At 36.1% G+C, this 19,469-nt stretch overlaps 1 protein-coding gene across 4 annotated transcripts; it reads left to right on the forward strand.

Annotated features, from left to right (window-relative positions):
- The first annotated feature begins 7,186 nt into the window (after positions 1 to 7,186).
- On the forward strand, positions 7,187 to 19,222 carry LOC122036464 (DEAD-box ATP-dependent RNA helicase 13-like). 4 transcript variants are annotated; one of them, XM_042595781.1, is made up of 16 exons: positions 7,187 to 7,387; positions 7,474 to 7,771; positions 7,875 to 8,258; positions 8,341 to 8,528; positions 8,876 to 9,070; positions 10,280 to 10,456; positions 10,815 to 11,203; positions 12,379 to 12,559; positions 12,931 to 13,053; positions 13,123 to 13,239; positions 13,649 to 13,753; positions 15,798 to 15,938; positions 16,058 to 16,123; positions 17,983 to 18,135; positions 18,655 to 18,736; positions 18,823 to 19,222. In XM_042595781.1, the coding sequence occupies exons 2-16, from the start codon at positions 7,594 to 7,596 to the stop codon at positions 18,876 to 18,878; spliced, it is 2,535 nt and encodes an 844-aa protein (XP_042451715.1). In that variant the 5' UTR covers positions 7,187 to 7,387; positions 7,474 to 7,593; the 3' UTR covers positions 18,879 to 19,222. The 4 variants fall into 4 exon arrangements, with proteins under 4 accessions (XP_042451715.1, XP_042451716.1, XP_042451714.1 ...); XM_042595782.1 differs by having other exon boundaries at positions 7,478 to 7,771; XM_042595780.1 differs by having other exon boundaries at positions 7,530 to 7,771.
- The last annotated feature ends 247 nt before the right edge of the window (positions 19,223 to 19,469 follow it).

Raw genomic sequence — 19,469 nt, forward strand, 5'->3', positions numbered from 1 at the left:
TTGATAAACAAATAAACATACAACCTCCATTATTAATCTCAAACAAATACCAACATAAACATAAACAATAGGAGTAAATAATACAAGGAAAATGACCATGGTATAAACATCGAACCTAGCCACGAAGAAAATGAGTTTATTAGGGATGCAAAGCTGCCTTGGAAAGATAACTGCTGATTAAGGGCTGGAACCATGGTGCTAGGAAGGGTGGCCGGATCTCTTCTTCTAACCCTCTGTTTGGGAGGAGGTGAATAAAGGGGAAGAAAAGATAAACATAGGTAAAATGAATTTTTACCCTTGTTTGGGAGAGAGTGAGCTATGAAGGGGAAGGGAAGAGAAGGGTAAAGCCTCCCTTTGCATGCTCGGAAATAAGCGAAATTTCTTACACGCCAAATTGGGGTGTAAGGAAGGGTAAGGAGAAATTATTACAATTATATCCTTATTTATTTTTTCACATGTAGATTTATTAAAAAAATAAGAGGATATTTTTGTAAATTTATATATTTAACCTTCATTCCATCCCTTTCCTCTCACATCAACTTTCCCTCCCTTCCAAACAAGGGTAAAATAAATATATTACTTTCCTTTTCTTTCCCTTCCTTCCCCTTCCATTAATGAACCTTACCTCATCCCATCCAAACAGAGGCTAAGAAAGAGGCTAAGAAGGAGATGCTCAGCCGGATGAATGAAGATGAAGGCGCGCAATGCTGGATGGAAATGGTCAGAGAATCTCCTCTTCTAGCTCGAAGAGGAGAGGAACTCCGGCGATGGCGTGTCTATGGAGGCGACTCGAAGAGGAAGGTGCGGCGTGGCTGGATGGCGACAAGGATGCAGCCGCCAGCCCTTGGTGGTGGCAAATGAGAAGGGGGCGTCGAGTGGTTCCGAAAGAAGCTCGAGGAGATGTGAGGGAGAAGGAAAAGTGAGAGCCGGCAGTGGTGAGGTTGGATGGCGTCGCCGGTCCTTTGGTCGAGTGGATGGCAGAGCAGCGTCGGGGAGAAGGTGCACCGGCTTGATAGCGTCGGGAGAACATCGCGTGAAGAGCAGAGAAGATGATTCCTCCTATTCCTATAGCTTCTCTTGAATCTCATCTCAGATATCAACGGACGGTCATAAATTTTTTAGATCTTGATCAATGGTTGGGTAAATTCAGATCTGGATTGAAGGTTCCAGATCTCGATAGATGGTGGTGATCTACCTTTCTTTTAACTTGGATGGACCAGATTTTGATAGATGCCTCAAATCTCTTTAGATCTTGAATGAAGGGTCCAAATTTCTCCGGATTTAATCCCCTCATTTAAACCTAGCTTTAAGCTTTAGATCAATCTAACTCAAGTCCATGATTCCTTAATTGTCGTTCTCTCGGATGGGTCTAGTGGATAGCGCATGAGGTGTTGCCACAATAACGTATGAGGTTCGAATTTTGACAAAGTCGAGGTAAATACCTCCCCTATGTGCTAGTCAATATTCCAAAGGTTAGTAGCCGTCCGTGATTTACCTCCTCCGTGTTAACCTTGGGACGGGTTAGCGGGGGCGCTGGGGGCGAGCGTATTCGCCTTTTTGCCACAATGATCCCTTGATTGCTTAAAAAATCATGAAATAATATTAAAATTTAGAGAACAATTATAATAAACCTCGTAAAACATGATATAAAATAGGATTTAGGCATACGAGGATAAAAATGATAAGTTTAAGAGCAAAACTAATGCTTCAAAATGTTCGTTATCAAGCTCCAAAATCATTTCATGCATTGTTGGAGCCAAACTCTCTTTGGCCAAAGTTGTGAAACGTCTCACTAAAGAGTTAAAACGGATCATGAGGTCAATCTACCAACAAGCAATTGAGATTTTAGAATCGAAAGGTGCCTCACATCCGAGAATCGTTGACACGTATTGCTTGTGTCTTCAAGTGAGACGGGAGTGGCTTCTACGAAGAGAAACAAGTATTAAAAGAGAGTCCTTGACATTTTACCTAATATTTATTTAGCAATAAACTTTGATAGTAATATAATAACAATGGAATAACTTCTAACGGAAAAAAAATTGATAGATAATAAATTGCAAAGTACAAACCTTTAGAAGCTCAAGCAAGAACTTCCACCAATCCATCACTTTCTTCTCTCATCTTTAACTAGATAATTATGCAAGTCAATATCTTTATTCTTTACATGTTCTTTACACCCTTATTTCTCGAAACCTTTATTCCCTCATTCTTTGTCGTGCAATTTTTACTCCGCGGAGTACTCGTGATAGTATTCGGGTGCCTTTTAGTTCGCCGTTACTACTAGTGCTTGGTGGAATCACGGTCAACTGTTATATTATGGGAAACATACGATCCAAGTAAACCTCGAAGCACTGTCAGAGGTGGGGTGAATCTGTTTCAAGGAAACTGCGTTAGTTGCAGGCCTTGGTCAGTTTTCCCGGTCGGTCTCTTCATTCGTCTGGTCGGCCAGTCTGTTCGCTCGACTTTTCTACTCGCCTGGTCGGCTAGTCTGCTCGCCTGGTCGGCCAGTATGTTCATCTGACCTGTCTGCTCACCCGGTCGGGCGGTCTGTTTGCCCGACCTGTCTGCTCACCTGGTCTGCCTTTCGCCAGACCTGTTTGCCTCTCTCTCGATCGGTCTGCTTCGCCCAACCTACCTGTCCAGACTCGTCTACTCGTCCGATCTGTCTTTCGCCAGATATGTCTGTTCGCCCAGTTCGCCTCTTGCTCGGTCGGTCTGTTTCGCCCGGCCTGCCTCTCACCAAGTCTGTCTGCCCGCTCGGTCAACTTTTCTACCATGTCGGCCTTTCTGATCTGTTGCGCCTTCTTGTGCTGCTCAGTCGATCAGCCCATTCTGTCAACATTGTGCAAACTACCTTCATCAGAAACCAGCTTCCGCCGACAGCCTGAGATTATCCGCTCAGGTCATTTCTATTGTAAGTTGAATTTAAATTCTGTGTAATTTTAAATTCAGCTAAATTCCTAAAATATCCGACAACAGATTATTTTATCCAACACTTTTCTTCTCCTTCAGCTCATCGAACCCTCAATCATCCAAATCATATTCGCCTATGGGAAATCGATGTCCTTCCCTTCCCCTTCATGTCCGGGTCAACTCAACTTCGAATCGTCCATTGTAGTCGGCTCAACTGTCTTTTCATCGTGGTCATTTCCATCAAAGGAGACTCTTTTATGATACTCCTCGTGAAAATCTAACGCAAAGTAGTTAAGCACAGTGACTTCGTCTCCTAAGTCGTGCTCCTATGAGGATTTTCAATTGTTCTCACCGATGTTAGGACGCATCAAAATCTCTCAATCCCAGAACCCAAGATGGGATTCCATGGCGAGCGCGGCGCTCAAGAGCAGAAGGACGAGTAGATAAAGAGGAGAACAGGAGGTAACAAAGTATTATGGTGCTGGTTTTCCAATGATATTGAAAGGAGGAGGGTAAAATGAAAAATGAACTAGAACGTTTTTTTTTGGATAATTTCAAAATCAAGTATTGAAACAGGGAAAAAATATAAAAAAAGAAAAAACATAAAAAGTTTTAAAAAATAAAAAATTTTAAAATTAAAAAATAAAAAAAAACTAATAAACATACAACAACAACAACAACAACAACCAAGCCTTTTCCCACTAAGTGGGGTCGGCTGTATGAATCCTTTTACGCCATTGAGCTCTATCTCCTATTATATCATCATCTATATTTAAATAAATTTTATCTTGTTTTATTGTTGCTAACCAAGTCTTTTTTGGTCTTCCTCTTCCTCGTTTGATATGCATGTTTATCATAGTTTCACATCGCCTAACTGGAGCATTTATTGGTCGTCTAAATACATGTCCGTACCATCTTAAACGTGTCTCTCAGAGTTTTTTCTCAATAGATGCAACTCCGACTTTCTCTCGAATGCTCTCATTTCTTATTTTGTCCATCCTCGTATGTCCACACATCCACCTTAACATCCTCATCTCTGCAACTCTCATCTTCTGCTCATGTGCTCGAGTCATAGTCCAACATTCAGCTCCATATAACATAGCAGGTCTAACCGCGGTTTTATAGAACTTACCTTTAAGTTTAAGAGATACTTTACGGTCACATAAAACACTCGACGCTCCTCTCCATTTCACCCATCCTGCTTGTATTCTATGTAGGACATCTCTCTCAATCCCTCCATCATTTTGTAAAAATGATCCTAAATATTTAAATCTCTCCGTTTCGGGCAACTCGTCCTCTCCTATCTTAACAATTATTTCATTACTTTTAATATTGCTAAACTTAAATTCCATATATTCTGTCTTTAATCTACTAAACTTAAAACCTTTCCCTTCTAGTGTTTCCCTCCAAGATTCTAGCTTAGCATTTACTCCTTCACGTGTCTCATCTACCAAAATAATATCATCTGCAAACAACATGCACCACGGTACTGTGTCTTGAATGTGCACAGTGAGTTTGCCCATAATTAGTGTAAAAAGATAGGGACTTAGAGCTGATCTTTGATGTAACCTTATCTTTATTGGAAATGCTTCAGTTACTCCGCCTGAAGTCTTTACTCTGATCGTTACATCCTCATACATATCCTTAATTAGTTCAATATATGTTACGCTAACACTTCTTTTTTTTAAAATTCTCCATATAATTTTTCTTGGGACTCTATCATAAGCTTTTTCTAAGTCAATGAATACCATGTGTAGATATTGTTTTTGCTCTCAATATTTTTCAATTAATTGTCTAAGAGGATATATAGCTTCTATTGTCGACCTTCCAGTCATGAACCCAAATTGATTTTCTGTCACTGTGGTCTCTTTCCTTAATCTTTTTTCTATTACTTTTTCCCAAAGTTTCATAGTATGACTCATTAGTTTAATACCCCTATAGTTTACATAATTTTATATGTCTCCCTTGTTCATATATAAGAGAACTAGAGTACTTATTTTTCATTGATCAGACATTTTTTTTCATTTTCAATATCATGTTAAATCATTTTGTAAGTCATTCAATACATTATTTCCCTGGACACTTCTATACCTTTATCTGAATATCATATTATCCAACAACTTTTCCATTATGCATCCCATTTAAAGTTTGTTCTACTTCTAAAGTTTGAATTTTATGATAAAAATTTAAAATTCTATGTTCATTTGACCTACTTAAATTGCCTAAGTTAGGTTGTCACCTAAACGTTCATTAAGAAATTGATAAAAATACCTCTTCCACTGCTCTTTTATTTTTTTTTATCGTTTACTAGTACCCTATTACATTCATCTTTAATACATTTTATTTGGATAAGATCTCTTGTCTTTCTTTCTCTCACTTTAACTATTCTATAAATGTCTCTTTTCCCTTCTTTTGTATCCAATTTTTGATATAATCGTTCAAAAATTTTATTATTTGCTTCATTCACTATTTTCTTAGCTTCTTTTTTAGCTAGTGTATATTTTTTAAAATTTTTCTCGTTCTTACAAATATATAATTCCTTATAAGTTATTCGTTTTTCCTTCACTTTCTCTTGTACTTTCTCATTCCACCACCAAGATTCTTTACTTAGCGGTGCATGTCCCTTTGACTCACCGAGGACACTCTTAGCTACTATTTTCAACTTTGATACCATCTTATCCCATGTTGTATTAGAGTCATCGTATATTTCACCTAATGCTTGTACTCCTACCTTCTCTTTAAATATATGTTGCTTCTCATCCTTTAACTTCCACCACTTAATTCTAGGAATTGTATATATTTTCTTTCTATTGATACTATGTTTGAGGCGTATATCCAACACTACTACCCTATGTTGGGTAGTTAAGCTTTCTCCAGGGATGACTTTGTAATCTTTACAAATCTTTCTATCCTTCTTCCTAACCATAAGAAAGTCAATTTGCGATTTATTATTCCCACTTTTGAATGTGACTAAGTGTTCTTCTCTTTTCTTAAAAAATGTATTAGCTAATATAAGGTCATATGCTATCGCAAAATCTAATATAGTTTTCCCTTCCTCATTTCTCGTTCCAAACCCATAACTCCCATGTACTCTCATATTCCTCATTTTTCACTCCGATATGGCCATTTAGATCACCTCCTATTAAAATCCTTTCATTTGGTGGAATATTTTGTAATATTTCATCTAAGTCCTCCCAAAACCTTAATTTGGTAGCTTCATCTAATCCTACTTGTGGTGCATATACGCTAATTATGTTCATAGTTTCTTTCGCCACTATTATCTTAAGAGTTATAATTCTATCCCCTTTTCTAACTACTCCTACAACTTCATCCTTTAACAAACTATCTATAATAATACCCACTCCATTTCTTGTTTTACTTTTTCCAGTGTACCATAACTTAAAACCCGAGTTCTCTATCATCTTTGCCTTCTCACCTGTCCATTTTGTCTCTCTACATAAAAAATTAATTTTTCCTAATCAACTGAATTTGACCCTGAGAGTTTCTATATTCCATGTTCCAAATCTTAGATTATTAGTTTTCCTATCATATTTGTTCTTATCTAACCTATGGTGTGAGAACTCTTGCCTATTTAACACTACACCCAAGTTCTCATGGAGATGTAGCGGTCCTTGCTGAGACGTTACAGTCGGACCCTGTAACGCGAACTCTTGCATATTTATCACTACACCCGAGTTCTGGAGATGTAGCGGTCCTTGCCGAGACGTTACAGTCGGACCCTGCAACGCGGTCCTTCCGGGGAACAACCTAGCATTAGCACAATAGTTTAATGGATTCATTCATGAAATTTTGCCATAGTTTGACGCTGGCTGGCAACCTAACGCAACCCTCCTCCTTTATCCTACCAAAATAAACATACAAAATTAAAAATTAAAAAACGAAAAAAATAAAAAAGTTTAAAAAAATTAAAAATGTAAAAAAAGAAAAACAAAAAAATAAAAGGAAATATGAAAAAGAAAAAATAAAAAAAATGAAGAATTTAAATAATAATAATAATAATAATAATAATAATAATATTATTATTATTATTATTATTATTATTATTATTATTATGTATAGTTAATTTTATAGTAAAATATTAAATTAAGTTATTTATTAAAATTTTTAAATAAATAAATTTCTATCATATTATTTAAGTTTGGTTCAAATTGTATTTAATTATATTTTATTATCATAACTTTAGTTATACGATTATCTGATAATCAGATAATCAAAATTATACGTGATAATTTGAACAAGCGTTTTCGATTAGTACAAGGAGCCTAATGCCCTAACCAGAAAGCTGCGCTTTTGCTTCCCTCGCCCACTCGCTCGCAGGCGTCGGCTTCCTCTACGCCGGCCGTCCTTCACTCTCAACTGCACTTGCTACGGCGTTCGCATGCGCTAGTACTTCTCTCCGGCGTTCGCTTCTCTTTTCCTGCATTGAGGACGCCCCACTCTCTCTATAGACCTGGTGAGCGCTGGTGTGTTTTTAGACCATAGACGATGGAATAGAGCGCAAAGAATCATTTTTTCCGGTGAAAATTTTAAAATTTGAAGGCAGGTTGTGGAACGGAACAATTTTGGGCAAACCGTGAGTTCCATACTTGTTGCAGGTCGCCGTTCCTTTCCTTTCGACGCCGCCCGTCGTCGTCTCAGGACCTGCGTCCCAACTCCTCGATGCCGGAGTCTTCGCCACCGCTCGTTAACGCGAGCTCGTCCAACCGAAAGCATAAGAAGGTGAAACCTTCCAAAAGAGCAGCAGCGCCGGAGTCAAATCAGTTCGATTCGCTAGCCTGGAACGATTCTCTTCCTTCTGAGGACCCCTTGTTTTTTATCGAGGGAAGCAGCGAAGGAGGTTCCTTTCTCCCTCTCGTTTTCTATTGTGCTCTGGTTTTATAACGTTGGTTCATGTTTCTTTGTGCTCCTAGTTCTATACTGCGTGGTTCTGTTTCGTGTAGGGTTTATTTCTTTGGAGGAGATCGACGAGTCAGTGTACGGACTTATTGGAGAGGTTCCCTCTGTGGAAGATGGAAAGAGTAAGAAGAAACTTAATTATGACTTGAAGTCGAAGAAGAAAAATTGGCAAAGGAATGAGGACGTAGAGATTGTGGAGGATGGCTCACATCTTATCAATGTGGAAGATGGAAAGAATAAGAAGAAACTTAACCATGACTTGAAGTCGAAGAAGGAGAAGAGGCAAAGGGATGAGGACGTAGAGATTGTGGAGGATGGTTCACATTTTACCAATGATGATAAAGGTGAGGATCCATCCAAAAGCAAAACGAAGAAAAGGAAGATAAAAAGGAATAAGAAAGATTCTGAAGAGAGTGAAAATTTAAAGGGTGAGTTTGTTTTGCCATTGCCACCACCTTTCTTTAAAATATGGAAAATATGGATTTGTTGATGTTGTTCCTGGCCTAGCAGACATAATCCAACAGAATTTTACTGGTGATGATGACAACGAAAAACTAATTCTTGATGAGGATGAAGTTTATGCTTGGAAAGAGTTAAGGCTTCATACCCTTCTTATCAAATCAATACGCCGACTCGGATTCAAGGAACCCACTCCAATTCAGAAAGCCTGTATTCCAGTTGCTGCTCATCAAGGAAAGGTTGGATCCTTTTGATTAGCTTCTATGATTATATTCCAACTTCAATTACTACAATCAATATCATTTATGCATTAGCTGTTTTTTTCCTAGTTAGCTTAGTATTCTATGCATGCTTAGTATATAACTTAGTTTTGAATAGATTGATTAGTGATTTTTAAGATATGCCATTGTAGTTTAAGCCATTCTGGGGAATTTTCCCTTTGGTTATTTCTTCATACCTTATATTGGTTCACATATTAGCTACTGGGAATTCCCCTTCTGCCAATAGTCGTGATATTAATATTTGGGTGACTTTTCATTTTTAGAAACACTTTTTAATGATTTTTGTATTGTTTATGGTTAATCAGGATGTCATAGGTGCAGCAGAGACAGGTTCTGGTAAAACACTTGCCTTTGGGCTCCCTATCTTGCAACGCCTACTTGAAGAAAGAGAAAAAGAGGGTATATTCCTAGATGAAAGCAATACTTCAACTAAGAAAGTTTTTCACAAAGGTCCTCTTCGAGCTCTTATTATCACTCCAACAAGGGAACTTGCTTTGCAGGTGAAATGTATATTTGATCTCTTTTGCATTGGCAATAGTAAGATTGGGAACTACCTTTTTCTAAAAAGGAAGCTACAGAAATAAGCTGTAATTCATATATGTGTGTGTGTGTGGTATTTTGGAGTATTTCTTGACTAGGATACATGCTTATGAATCCTCCTTTTTGATATATATATATATATATATATATATATCCACTAATAAAGCTCTTAAAAACCATGTTTTAATTGCAAAACAAATTTAGGAAAGTCTCACTTTTGTTCTTTTTTCCTTTTGCCATCTGTCTTCATGATATCTAAAGTAAAGGGAAAATTCATAAAAATTAACTGTGAGCATTAGATGAAAATTTGTTGTACTTGTGTAGGCAAGAAATGCTAGTTAAAATTGAATGAGCCCATGAGTTATGTTTGTAGAGTTTGCTCTAATTTAACCATTCATAACATCTTAGTTCTATATCATGATATAATTTGTCAATTCCTTAACTCACATGGCAGTAGATGTTCACCAGTCTTACCAGCATCTTCAACCTTTCCTCGTAGTTTATTGCGATGGTGTGATTTATAGCTTTATCTTGATATGTATATAGTCATTTAATAATTTGTAAACATATCGCCTTATTTCTTATATACACTTCTCTTCTTCCAGCTTCAGTTCTTGTTTTCTTAACTGTTTGTTTTGGCATTTCATCTTTCTCCCTGGACCCAGTATCTATTCTATTATTTTCTTAATGATGTTATGAACATGTTTAAATCTGAGCTAAAAGCTGGAGGCTAACTTCTCATATACATCTCTTTTGATTTCTTCATTTTCGAAATTATTTTTCATATTTTCATATCCTTGCATTTTAACCTTACAATAGAGTGAATAAGCATCTTATTCTTTTCTGTAAATTCCTTATTGCACATGCCACTTGCTTTGCTTCTTCATGGTTTAGAAGGTAATAAACTGTTTGACTCCCTGTACCACTTACTTCCCAAGTGAGCTATTTGTTGAACTGCTTGCTTATTGTCTTCCTTCTAACTTTTAGAAGTACTTCAACCTTTTGTCCTTTGTTTACTCCTCTAGTAGACAGTGAAGTGCTATGCATCAATAGGCAGATTTTTTTTTTTTTGCACTAGTGTCCATTGCTTTCTCTTGCAACTCGCAAGCATATGAATTATGATATTCAAGTGTTGGTTACCTTGAACATATACGTTGGTCACCTTCTAGGTATCTAACCATTTGAAGGAAGCTGCAAGGTTTCTTGATATTCAAGTGGTCACTATAGTCGGTGGAATGTCAACAGAAAAACAGGAAAGGCTTCTTAAAAGGCGACCAGAGATTGTTGTTGGAACACCGGGACGGTTGTGGGAGATAATGTCAGCAGGAGAAGAACATCTTGTGGAGGTTAGTTTTGAAGTTGTTTATGTGGAATATGCCCCTTGGTCACTATTGGTCAGTTAGTATTTGGATTAATAAGAGCTGTTTTTTAAGTTGTTTGGGAAAACCTAGAGTAGCATTTCTTCCACTGAGGAATGGGGGTAATATTTTTATTCTGTTATGTAAAATTATTTGTTTGCTGATCTTTTGGATCTGTGGTGGCCACACATATATAAAACACAGACCAGCAAAAAAAAACTGCCTAATATTTTCCTTATTTCTTGTACTTTTAGACAATCCTCATATTTGATCCGGCATCTGTACTAGCAAGTGTTGGCTTCTCCTCAAATCTAAACATACTAATATTTTTATACTTGTATTACAGCTGCACTCCTTGTCTTTCTTTGTGTTGGATGAAGCTGATAGGATGATAGAGAAAGGCCATTTTCATGAGATGCAGTCTATCATAGATATGTTGCCCATGGTTAATGGTTCGTCTGAACAAAGTGCAAAAGGGACTGCAATGTGCAAAACCGTTCCAAATTTACAGCAAAAGAAGAGACAGACATTTGTGTTCTCTGCAACAATAGCATTATCTGATAATTTCCGTAGAAAACTTAAGAGAGGATTCTCTAGTTCAAAAACATCAAATTCAGATGCGCTGAGTTCTATTGAGACTCTCTCACAACGAGCTGGAATAAGGCCTGATGTTGCAGTTGTTGACCTGACAAATACTGCGGTTTTGGCTCATAACCTTGAAGAATCCTTCCTCGAGTAACTCACTCTCCCTTTCATGCTTCATATTTGATTGGAATTTGCATTGATATTACATCCGGCAATTAGTCCCTCTCTCTTCTTTTCCAATATGATGGTCTTATTGTACTAGGATTACATGCTAAAATGGATATTTTGTGTTACTTGGCTTCTTTTTTCTTTTTTCACTTTATTGAATACATTTTTATCAATGAATTGGAACTTCCTTCAATGACCTACAATTGTCTAGCAGTTGGATTATTCGCCATGAATAATGGGTGGAGGCAGGGTAATTGTTGCTGAGCTAGTATTTTATGCTTGTCTCATCAAATCGTAGGCTACAAAATCGTTGCTTTCAGATAACATTAGAGCATTATGTCACATTAATGCAAGGCTTTGCGGACTTATTTGAACTGTAGCATTCTGATCTTAATTATAAATATCTGATGATAATATTCTCCTTTCTTGTCTGTTAACTATTACATTTCATCTTTTACTAGATCCCACTTAATTTTTTTTCCTTTAGTTTTCATTTTTTATAATTTTTTTTATTGTTTTTATGGTTTTGATCAATCAGTTTGATATGATTGATAGTGAGGTTTTTGGCTTGGTGATCCTGATGCTGACCACATACAATGGCTTGAGTGATTGCAAAGCTTGAATTTCCTATGTGTTATGAATGGTTTTCACTGCCAAAATTTATTTTTTTTATTGATCTGAGTATGTTCTAGAAGAAATGTGGTTCTTGCTTTCTTTGTTCCACTGAAATGACCTTTGAATGTGAATGAGAATTACTTACATGATAACGTATCCTCTTCATTTGTGAGCCTATATAAATCTACATTTGTAATCATGAGCATGAAACTAGAAAATAATTGATGAGGGGCATTACTCCTACATTGATAGTGGGTGGAGAGCCTACCCTCGTAGGTTTCAATGAGATGTCTAGCTTTCAAGATCCTCTTGAAAAAAATAAATAAAAGAACTTTTTTTGTGAGACTCTTCTAGACTGGATCATACTTCTACTTGTCCTCTAGTCTTGACCAATATACAAAAGATGCCTTCAGAATATTATGTTTAGATTTTTTTTACTGATGATTTTGTCCTTACAACTTATCATGTAACCTTGGTGAGCATTATACAACATTCTCAGTTTTCACATTATGTATTTAATATGTATCATTTGGTATTTGCAGATGCAGGGAAGAAGATAAAGAGGCCTATTTATGTTACATATTAAGTGTTCATGGCCAAGGCCGTACTATTGTTTTCTGTACATCAATTGCAGCTTTACGTCGCATTTCTTCAATTTTGCGCATTCTTTGCATCAACTCTTGGACCCTTCATGCTCAGATGCAACAAAGAGCCCGCTTAAAGGTACTAGAAAATTCACAGTAATGGTATGTTTATTCTGATTATCTGATTACACTTTTGCATGTTTGGAATCCTGACAGGTACTTGAATTCCTTGGACAAATGTTAATTTGCAACCAGAAATTTAGTTTGAAACATTGTTAGTTACATGAATTGTTTATTAGCTATATTTGATATTTGCAAATCTTATATATGAAGCCTCCTTTACCAATAGTAATCCTCTTCATACAATCTATTGGTATCTTTTCATACAATCTATTGGTATCATTTGGAACCAACTGTTAACATTTTGTAACATTTTAATATGTGTTTGCTTAGTGTTTGTTTTTCTTCTGTTTTGATATGATTGTTCCATTTGACATGGAGCTGTTACAGGCCATTGATCGTTTTAGTGCAAATGAGAATGGAGTGTTGATTGCAACAGATGTTGCTGCTCGAGGTCTTGACATTCCTGGCATTCGAACTGTTGTTCATTATCAGCTTCCACATTCTGCTGACGTATGTGTTAGGTTGTGCTTTTAATAAATATGCAATGATATTCGTAACTGAGGTTCTTTTTTGCCTTAGGTTTATATTCACAGAAGTGGAAGAACTGCACGTGCTTCTGCTGATGGCTGTTCTATTTCATTGATTTCTTCTAGTGATAAGACGAAATTTTTTTCGTTATGCAGATCATTATCCAAGGTGATATTTGTAGTTTTAATTTTAGTTAAATATCATGAAACTTGCAGCTTTTTGCTCTTGTCCTTTAATAGAGTTTTTTCGGGTGCATCATCCTCTAGTTAATGCTGATAGTAGCATATTGAAGAATGTTGAGCTCAGTGCATCAAAGGCACATGCCTCATGTGCCTTTCGACTGAGCCAGTACAAGATGCATGAAACACAATGTATTATGAGCCAGTTAATAGGAGCTGATAACTCATCATAAAATTTCAAATAACAAGTTAATTATGATGCAAATATTATATAAGTCCTATTGCTTGTTGCATGTACTACTATTATGTGGTATGTTTTTATGCTCTTTTCATGTCTACAGCACTGGGCTGATTCTTCAATTTTAATTATTCATGAAATCTTTTATGTGAATTTCCAGGAAAGCCTTCAGCAATTTCCTGTTCATAATGAATACATGCCTGAAATAATGAAGCGCCTTTCTCTTGCCCGTCAAATTGACAAAATTTCACACAATGTCTCCCAGGTGTGGAAAATTGTTATGTTTTCTTATCCATGTACTATTTGACTGGCATTATTGCTTCCTGTTCGTCAAAATGGGCATCGCCACTTGCTAACTTGCTTTTGTGATATGCTGTAACTTCTTATGGGTATATTGATTGTGAATAAGACATTTGTGTATTTTTCTTATTTTGAGAAAGACTTGATGAAAAGAAATATCTGAATTCGAATTTTGAGAATGCAGGCTTGTTTAATATTCTATTAAAAGTGCATGCTAAAATGTATGTTCCAAGTTCAATTTCCAATTTCTTTATCTATTTTGAACACTAACATTCAGGCTGATGCAGAGAGAAATGAGCCCAGAGATTTTTGGAGTTCATATATTTACAGCAGGCATAACTTTTTTTAGAAATGATGGTCTTCACAGTAATAGCAAGATTTTCAGAACACATGTTCTACCAGAAATTGTTTGAACATTTGTCACAAGTACCAGTAGGTAGACCATCATATATTTCGGTTAGTTTTGTTAGGAACCACCTGTTCCGGAAAATATACAGATATTAACTATACTATAGTACCATATGCTATATCATTGTTAATCACTCCTGTGCTTCTAATGAAGTGATTGCTGGAGGCAATGCTGCCCTGTGATGCTGTTTCTGCCTTCGGTAAGATGCTTTGGTCCACCATTGCCTCTCATCCAGTTATTGACATAGGAAAAGGCTCAGATTTCTCAATGCCGATCAACAGTAGTGGGCAGCCTTCATATAAAGCTAGATCCATTGTGAATCCAAACCCATTAAACTTGTTATAACAAACTCATTCACTAATCCCAACTTGCTATCCTGTGAACTCATCTTCCTCAAGATGATGATCCATTGTGATCAATAATAGTATTTTCCTCTTGTGTTTTCCCTTTTTCATTTCCTTGCACCAAGTCCACTTTAACTGTCCTTGTGTCAGATGTATCCGTACTAGATCTGTATCCATTTAGATTTACTTACAATTGCCCTTGCTCATATTTGTAAGGCACGCCATCATGTGTTAACTTCTCAAGTTCTTGAACATCAATTCCCTCTGACCATTATATACTCGTTTGGTTGTTAGGTAATCCAACTCCTCTAGTTGCTCAGGTTCACGTTGCTTCTCAGCCTGACATTTATGAAGTAGTTCCTTAAAAATCATCAAGCTTCTTGCGGGCATTTCGTCCATTAGATAACATCACGGTTAGCCGCTGGCAAGGTGTTTTTTTCACTTGTGCAATACACTGCAGTATATCATATTGCAGTTAGTACACTACCAAAGTGACGATTCTCTCGTTCTGTAGCATCTTTCCATCCGGTGTTAATGATATTAAATTTTGATGCTATTGAAATATGAAGATATTAATTGAGAAAGGTTCGATTCTTAATTGTCTTTGTAAGATATTTAGTAAGAGTTTAAATTACTTAGAACAAGTTTATTTTCTTGTTTATTTACATTTTTAATGGTAATTAGTGTAGATTGTTCCTTTTCTCTGTGTAGGTAGATTCTTTGAAGTTCATACAATTTTACCAAATTAATTGACTGATATCTAGTTTGCTGATTCTATTTTCTTGGCTGGCAGAGTTTGTTGCCTTCATTTTCTTCACGCTACACATTTCATGGAATATAATAAATGATATTCTTTGATGATAACAATACAAATTGGTTGTTCTGACTTAAATTCTTTAAGCTACAAATTGGTCTTAAGCCAGATCATGGATGGTATTGTCATGAGGATAGAATCAAGTACTTTGGCACATCAAGCACAATAATGTTTCCATACCAGGTTGAATACACCTCTGAATGGTGTATTATATTTAAACTTGAAATTTCTTTTAATATGGTTTAGGTTGAGAACAATTATAGGGGTATTTATATTATTGCACCAATGAGTCCATCTCGGTTCTACTATGTTGCTGTCAAATTTTACACCTTCATCATGCCCTTTCTGGGCTCGCAGATTGCACAATTGATGGAGCAAAACCAAGTATCAATGATGTATTTTAGTAGTTTTCTTCACTTTTTTGCCTATATTGCATATCCAGGAAAATGTGAAGAAGAAATGGCTTATGAGAAATGCTGAATCTTTGGACTTGGTAGTAGAAGAGAGCGGGAGTGAAGAAGATACAGTAAAAGGATATAAACAGAAGAAAATGAACTCTGTTCAACTGAAGAAGCTACAGCAGGTTCATTCTCATTTTGATTTATGGATATGTACCACTAAAATTTTTTATTCTTTAATTTGATAAGATCTTTGGACTAGTCTAGTAATGTCATATTTTGATGTTCGTGTTTGTGCGTGAAGGAACTGAATGATCACCTGAAACGGCCTCTCCAACCTAAAACATTCTCTCGTCGCTATTTGGCTGGTGTAAGTTTACGGTTTATTTATTCATCATTTATATATATATATATATTGGTAGTATTCATTGCAAGGCATTTTTCAATCTCTTCTTTATTGAAATACCTATCAATCTCAATATGCTTAGTGTGATCATGTTGTACTGGATGTGTGCAATGCTGATGGCGGATTTGTTATCACAACAAGGCTTCAGACTGCCACTCCTATTGAGTCATCTAGACTGATTTCAAGCCACAATAACTCTCATATTCCAAGTTCCATAGCTCTTGCCTTCTTATTTCTCCATATCAGTAAATGACCAACTCAAAAACACAATGGAAATTGTGGGTGATAAAGAAACCAGTAAAATCTTTTACTGTTAACCAGCATGATTATAATAAACTCAGTTTCTTGTATGGTGGAAGGTGCTTGTCTTGTATTGAGTTTGACAAGTTTTAAATCTTCTCTACTGCAAACATATATTTTTTCTTTGATTTTATTTTTAAAATTACATTTCTCATTAAGTGATTATATATTTATAAAACAGGTTTAATTATTTATAAATTATATATATAATTAAAATATTTTATACCTACAAAAGTTATATTTGTGACATCTTTTTTTGAGTTTACAGTTCCACTAATAGATTTATCTATATTACTTAATATATTTATTCAAGCCTACCATTGCTGGTCCTAAGCCCGGATGAGTAATGGTGAGGGTAGCGTTGAATTCAAGCAAATGCCAATGAATGGACTTAATATATTTATTGAACATATAAAATGTGTTACATGCATAAAGTATAAAATATATTTCTAATGTCATTTTCCTGGTTAACTCGTTTAGCCGGTTCAACGAGACCAAGCTAATGGCCTGGTAGGACCAAGCTAATGACCTGGTAGGACTGCCAGTTTTGTCCAGTCTGGTTTTCCAACCTGCGAAATGCACAGACCAAGCAACATCATTTACCTACCGTTGCAAATTACTGCATTTTTTTTACCATCCTTCAAATGATCATCGGATTGTAAGTTACATCATATGTATATGTTACAGTTAGATGGAACAGACTTTCATTCTTGATATTGTTGTTCATCTTGGACAATGTTTCCCTTAGATTGCCCAGTCGAAGGTATCTCTTTTCCTTGCATGACTTGCATAAGAGTGTTCACGTATGACTTGCATGATCTGCAAGTTGGTTATCTCCATGGAGAACCACCTGATGTTCACTGTAGGGAGAATTCCCCCCACCGATGGAAAAAACCACATTTCCCCTAATACCGACTCAAAATCCCACATATATATTGGTTTTGTTCCCAATTTTGTAATCCATACACATGGTGAGTTGGATTTTATTGAATTTAAAAAATTGATGAGGTCTCTCCAAAATATTTTGGGTCAACGACCCTAACAATCTCTCTTGCACTCTACATCCTCTGCAGAAGGAAGGCAAGTCTTTTGGTGCACCCGTGATGAGCCTTGAGTTGGAATTGTCATGGAAGACATCACTATTGAGTTTGTTTTCATATTAATACTCATTTAATGAAGAAAACAAATGTTAATATCATTTTGATTTTAAAGACTGACAGCGAAATAAAATTTTGCATGTTGATTGAAGCACTTCATGGAATAAATCATTTGTGCATGCCTAAAACTTTTATGATGAAGTCAGTATTGGATAGAAGTTTAACAAGCTAGAGATTGATTTGGCCCCCTATATCCTTATATGGCCAGAAGCAGATGCAATGTGGCCCTTCACTGTAAAAGAAAATGATTAATATGCATAGGTTCGATATTATGTTAGCACTTTTACACGAACCACTCAGTTTCCACCTTGAGTCTCTAAGATCTTTACTCTCTTATTGACAAGTATTATTTTGTTATTTTATCAGGCTGGTGTGTCTCCTCTCCTCCAGCAACAACTAGAAGAGTTACAAAAGTGGAATACTACTGAAGCAAAAAACTCTAATAGGAAACCTGGCTTTTTGGTCATCGGTCAGGATTTGGTCGAACCACTCCAGGCCCTCCGCAGCTCTGGTCACGAGGTAGCTGATTCTCTATAAAATTGTTCCTTTGTTAGATACATTTCTTGACAGTCTTGCAATGCTTTTTTTTCAGTCATAATGAAACTTGATCGTACATGTGACTGGACGATGATGCGAAACACTATTCGCTCTACACTTTTTTCTTAAGAAAATTATTTAGAAATATCGGTGGGATTGCAATGCATTGGATGCTGGAAAGTTTAACCTAAACCTGGGATTAAGTACTTGTTTAAACCCAACCCAAGCTCAAACATATACTAAGCAGACTATTAAGCAAACATACCTGGGAAAAAAGAAGACAATCTTCTGTTTCTTATCATGGTTTGCTTTCCATGACCTAACACTTGTTGACTTGTCGAACAATACACACGGTTTTGCCTCTTTATCTATAGCTTGTCTATTTGATTCATCACTATTTTACTTAGATTTGTTCAACTTGTTATATGCCAGCTTATTGAATGTGTGATACATCACTTATCTTTTCCATTGCTCAATCCTCACCTATTTTCATTCTTATAGGTATGTGTCAATGTAGACAAACAGAAACAAATAAAGAGGGCGGCTGAATCCTTTAAACGCAAAAAACTAGAGGAGAAAAAGTGTATGTCATCATGTTCTATCTTGCACTAGCTTCCATTGGCATTTGACTATAAATTGATTCTAATGACCAGCATTTTGTTTCACCAGGTGTCCGCGAGAAGCAGAGACAAGAAAGAAAAAAGAGAAAAGAAGGCCGCAAATAGTGGATTATTAGCTCAAGTAGTTGATCGACGAATTTCTTTTGGTTGACAGTTTCATCTCACATCTGGAAGTCAATTACAAGATCGGTATTCTCAAAGGAAGAACTAAATTAGAAACCTACTGAAATGTGTACAATCAGAATGTGTTACAAAATTGGTATGCTGTCTAATGTAGGTTGGAGTGGAATTCAAAAGGTTCTGAGAGTTATCTTGAAGAATATTTATATAAATTTACAGCAATCTAGTTTTTTTTTTGTCTAGATGAGAATTTCTTCGATTGTAAAATTGATTGATGATAATTGCAACGGCCAGCCTCTATAATACAAAAACCAAATTCAATACTCAAATTTTCAGTCTTAGTATCTATTGTGTATAATTAGGGTTCTAAGTTAACAAGCTTGATATGTTGTGCTTATTACTTTCTTTGTTTGTGAATATTATAATTTCTATTATAATTCTGTAAGAATGAGAAATCAAAATAAGTTGTACTTGGAATCTTAAATGGAACGAATATTTTATTGATCAATTTTTGAGTGGAAATAAGGATACCTCGGTGCAGTTTCAGTTAACATGAGATCACGTAATAATTTATTA

This window comes from Zingiber officinale, unplaced genomic scaffold (assembly GCF_018446385.1).
Source record: "Zingiber officinale cultivar Zhangliang unplaced genomic scaffold, Zo_v1.1 ctg167, whole genome shotgun sequence".
Lineage (NCBI taxonomy): Eukaryota > Viridiplantae > Streptophyta > Magnoliopsida > Zingiberales > Zingiberaceae > Zingiber > Zingiber officinale.